The following is a 5,000-nucleotide window of genomic DNA, read 5'->3' on the forward strand; positions in this document are numbered from 1 at the left end:
ATGTGACAAGTATCAAGTATGTGAGCGCAACATATGAAATCTTTGGCAAAATTATTTGGAAACTGTGAGGGCCTATTTTCCCGTTTCGAAGCGTAGCATGAAGAAAGTCTGGTATTGGCGCGCTACTGAATTGACCGTATTATGAAGGGACCCTTGTTAGACAATCAAAAACTGTACTTCCCTGGTGAATGGCTTGTTCACATTTTTCGCCGCCCATTACATCAAAAGCTACCGTTCCCCTTGTGTTTATGACTTATTTTGTCATGAACTATTCTCAAACCTTAAGTTTCGCCAGCTGATTCTCCAACTCATTGTAACCTGGATCCTTAGTAGTGTCACTTTCATGAAGGCACACTTCAGTGTAATTCAGAATGTCCCCCAAACGACCCACGTCCTCCTCAAAGTCACTCAGCTCAGCCACCATGCCTTTAAGCTCCTTGGTTCTTTCTGTCACCAGCGTTTGAACATTATTCCACATGTCATTGATTTGCTGTAAATCGGCTTCTATGGACTGGTTCTCCTCGACTTTACTACTTAGTTCTTGGCCTTTAACGTTCACAAAATCTAACACAAGCTCTTGTATACTCGTTTCCTTTTGTAATTCCTAAAACAAGAACAGTGTAATGGAAAGAGACCTACCAAACTTATTTTTACCTAATAGATTGCCTGGCCCAAGTTCTCACCATAGGTCAAATGATAACGCGCGTGAACGAATTCGTAATGGCATAGAAAACGTTTGTTACATAAAGAGCCATTTGTATCCTTCAGTGCTAAATAGGTCAATTGGAAGGCAGCGTGGCCGAGTGGCAAGAGGACGCTGGACTTAAACTTTAAAGCTCTGGAGGGAACTGGTTAATGAAGGTACAATCGTGGACAAGATTCCTTGAGACAGTCATGCAAAAAGGAAAGGAACTTTATTTAATAGTCTAGTGGATTTAGCGCTGGAGCACTAATTGGGGACACTGTAAAGTGAAATTAACAATTAACACAACAAGTCAAATGTTGGTTTTTGAGGAGAGGGGAGTACCCGGAGAAAACCTCTCGATGCAGAGTAGAGAACCAACAAACTCAATCCCACATATGACGCCAAGTCGAGGAATCGAACCTGGGCCACATTGGTGGTGTTCTCACCACTGCGCCACCCCTGCACCCGAAAACTCTTAATTATCGATGATGTAACAATTACTTCCAAAAGCAGTCCCCTCCGTCCCCACCCAAACAAATCTGTAAAAACTACGGTTACATGTTTAGAACGTTGAGGGTGAGGTGGAGGGAGTGCGGCTGAATACGTCTGGTTTGAATTTCGCAGCACTGTTTGCTTAGCGTGCGTGTAAAGAGTCACAAGTGCAAGTTTTACATATATGCATGACAATTGCTCGTATTCACACTTGTGGTAAGTCTTCAAACTGGTTAGATAAAACAAAAGACAGGATTGCATGAGCAACACTATATTCCCCAGATGTTCGGTTGATACGCTAACAAATATCTCCCTCTTCGATCAGCAGGCGCCATTTACTCAAACAATTAGACCCGTGGCCCTCAAGGGCCACGGGTCAATAGCCCATTCGGCTCCGCCTCATGGGCTATTGACCCGTAGCCCGCAAGGGCTACGGGTCTAATTGTTAAGTATCGTAGCTCATGGAATTCTAATAAGTCCACTGTATATCATGACGACACATTGCCTCTGCTTACCTATTCAGAAAGTAGCTGACAGGTTTTTTCCCGGTTTCCCTTACCTTCTTTTTCTCCAATTCATCGTTAAGAACTTCAAGATTCGCTGATCCAATAAACTTCTCGGTGTGGGCCCGCTCCAACTCTCCAAGCCACTCGGCCAGTTTATCTCTGTTCTCTTCGAATTCACTCCACATTTGTATGGTTTCCTCGATGACACCTTTGACTGTTTGCGTTTCCTGACAGAACTCGGCCCAGTCTTCCTCTAGCTGATTCAACTCGCTCTCTACAGACGCCTTGCTCATTCCGGAGATGAATTGGAGCAGAGCATCGCCTTTGCTGTAAACTTCACCAATAAGCTGGTCATTTTTGTCCATTTCGTCAAGAATTACCTAAAATATGAAAATGATATATGTTGTTTGATGAATTACACTATGAATGAATTTTGATAAATTACATCGGAGGCCTCGTACATACTGAACTTTTATTACCATCCAGGGGTCAATTTAATAAAACTTTTACACGTGTAATTTACAAGAGTGGCCACTGTTTTCGAGTCTGAGAATAATAACTACACTTGTAAATTACACATGTAAAAATTTAATTAAATTGACCCCAGGATTCAAAATGCCAACCTGTAATTTGTCATTCATATCTTCAAGACTGCTTCTGTTCTGGTAAGTTCCACGACACCACTGTAGGGTAGCCAAAGCAGGACAAAACCACGCACCCCACTCCTGCACAGCAACAATATAGGAACTAAAGTGTTCAACTACAAAGTCCAATTCTACATCCATGTCTGGCACTTGCGCAATGGTCTCCTCAAGTTTGACACCAGCTTCTTCTAAGGTCTTTCCAACCGATGAAATGTCTAAGTCAATTTTGAGCATATCTTCCTTTAATTCATCCAATTCGGCCTTCTGAGATTTCAATTCGTCCTCTAAAGCCTAAAGAAACCAAATACAGAACAGTTTTCTAAAAAGTCCCATAACGCACCATTATTTTAAGAACCGAGGAACGCATCAACAGTTTTCCAAACGGTGCTCAAGTTTCACACCTTAAATTTTTAAATTATATCAAATTATATATCTTTCAATTGCAGCGTATGGAAACTCGGAAAAATCCGAGTTCCATTTGCGAGTTCGCTCAATTGGACCATTGGTTGGCGCATGTCAGATATGCTTTAAAGTGACCGCGCGATGCAATTATGAGCTATGCTATCAGCTGTTATTTGACTTTCACCCATGCTCACAATAGAGTCTCCAGTTGCCAGTGGGTTCAAGCGTCATCTGGAACTCGGATTTTTCCGAGTTTCCAGTCTATGCAATTGAAACATATACATGTATATCATTCTCACACTTGCTCACTTCGGTCGTTAAATTTAATTGACTTGCATTCTCCCCAACATCGGGAGAACTTTCTTCGATTATATAAACTTGAGCATGTTCCGTGTTTTTTTACCAATCTTTCTCGAGCTACAAACCTTGCCCTGCCACAATTTACGTTGCACTTCCTCCACAGAATCATCTGTTGTGTAAGCACACGCAGAAAGTTGCTTACAAGTCCTGACGATACGTTCTATGACGTCATCGAGCAAAGCTCTGATTTCCTCTTCACGCCTATCCACTCCAGGTGTTTCGTCTCCAATCACGGTTTCTAAGCTCTCTTTAGAGCATTGCGCTTCCTGTAAGAGGAAAGGGAAAGCATTAACGACTGCTGTTAAGAATAATATTTACGAATAGAGACCAACAAAATTGAGATCCACACGTCAATTAAACGTAAAGCAAAACTGAGAATTACTCTTCTTAAAGAAAAAACTGTTTCTTAAGTTATGACCGTAAAGACTATAAAGGCATAATCTTCCACATAACATCGACAATTTTAACGGTATACATGTTTCGGCTGAAACCTCACCCATCTTCCGTACAGAAAATGAACCCGCTAGCGGGTGTGAGATAAATGCAAGTAAAAGCAATGATGTGATTAACTAACAAATGGAAAATATAGAAATTTTTAGGTAATGGTAACAAATTTATACCGATAGACAACTTTCAAAACTAATGACAGGTCAGTCACATGAGAATTCTATGTGTTAAATGAGGGTTTTTTCCCACTGGCTATAAGGGGCCTCCTTGATTTTAAACTTGAGAGGAGTGAAAACGATGTCCCAGATGGAAAAATTGGCTTGTGAGCATAATCCATAATTTCTCGAGCTATTCAGGTAATGAAAAATGAGTGTATGTTAATCAAGATTTTTGTATTGTTGATTTTCCTCAATTGCCTGAAAGTGTGATTAAGAAAATCAACCGGTTATCATAGCTTTACAGCCCACACTTTGTTGTCGCTCTCATACGTTTTCTCAGACGTAGTTGTTTTAGAATTAGCCAAAAATCAAAGTGGCATGAACCTAACCTTACCTAGGTCAATAAGAGTTGATTTGATTTGAATCATAATTACCTGAACTGAAGCGATTTCTGCATCCATAATGTCGTTCTTTGGATAATCTTGGTCAGAAATTGTGCCTTCTCGGGATCTCGCTTCAAGCAGGTTTGGTTCGCTGCCACCGACGAAATTATTTCCATTTCCAAGAATGTTATGCATGAACATCCCCGCAATTTCATCGAAATCCTCATCTTTGCTGTCGACGTTGATTGAAAACGTGCTGCTTGAACTCCACATAGTATCCATCGAAGCTTCATAGGATCGTTTGCGATCACGTACGTCTAAAGAGTTCTCGCTTCCGAATGATAAACTTCGAACTCTCAACCGGCGCATTGGGGCAGCTTCGACAATCTCCACAGGGAAAACGTCTTCTGTATTCTCCTGAGCGCTCAAAGGCGGCGGGAACGAAGCAGCTCGACGGATTTTTCCAAAGGTCTGTTTTTGCACTTCATCCACAGGAACCCCGGCCAATTCGTGCACACTTTCCCATTCTTGAAAGAAAGGCTCGAAAGATTCGCTCATGTCAACTACTAAGTTATCAGAGTATTCTTCCACCAGCTTTAAGGCTTGAAGACTTAGTCTCTTTAGTTGATCCTCTCGAGAAGCCACTGCATCCTAAAATTAATGAAAATAATAAAAGTAATTTGTCTTTTACCAACAGGGGCTCATTCCCGGCAATATATGGGGCGTGCGAAAGCGAATGAAGTATGTTGCTCCTCCCACCAGCCACCGAAAGAAGTCAAATAAAACCGGCCATAATAATTGAAAGAAGTAGATGATGAATTTTAATTTAAAAGCCCACTTTCGCCCAATTTGTGCACCGTGACTGAATTTCGTGTAACACGAAATTACCCAAATACCTCAAATGTAGTTTCCTGCGCGATTCG

The 5,000-nt window shown here is 41.4% G+C and overlaps 1 protein-coding gene across 1 annotated transcript in view; it reads right to left on the reverse strand.

The window, feature by feature from the left end:
- LOC137985032 (nesprin-1-like) overlaps nt 1-5,000 on the reverse strand; it is a 98,855-nt gene that overhangs the window by 55,020 nt on the left and 38,835 nt on the right. Inside the window, exons 32-36 of the mRNA XM_068832455.1 lie at nt 4,129-4,728; nt 3,155-3,355; nt 2,307-2,618; nt 1,737-2,063; nt 281-604 (exon numbers count right to left, since the gene is read on the reverse strand). Coding sequence (XP_068688556.1) covers nt 281-604; nt 1,737-2,063; nt 2,307-2,618; nt 3,155-3,355; nt 4,129-4,728 — 1,764 coding nt within the window. The remainder of the gene's footprint in view (nt 1-280; nt 605-1,736; nt 2,064-2,306; nt 2,619-3,154; nt 3,356-4,128; nt 4,729-5,000) is intronic.

The sequence above is a fragment of the Montipora foliosa genome, chromosome 14, assembly GCF_036669935.1.
Source record: "Montipora foliosa isolate CH-2021 chromosome 14, ASM3666993v2, whole genome shotgun sequence".
In the NCBI taxonomy this organism is placed as follows: Eukaryota; Metazoa; Cnidaria; class Anthozoa; order Scleractinia; family Acroporidae; genus Montipora; species Montipora foliosa.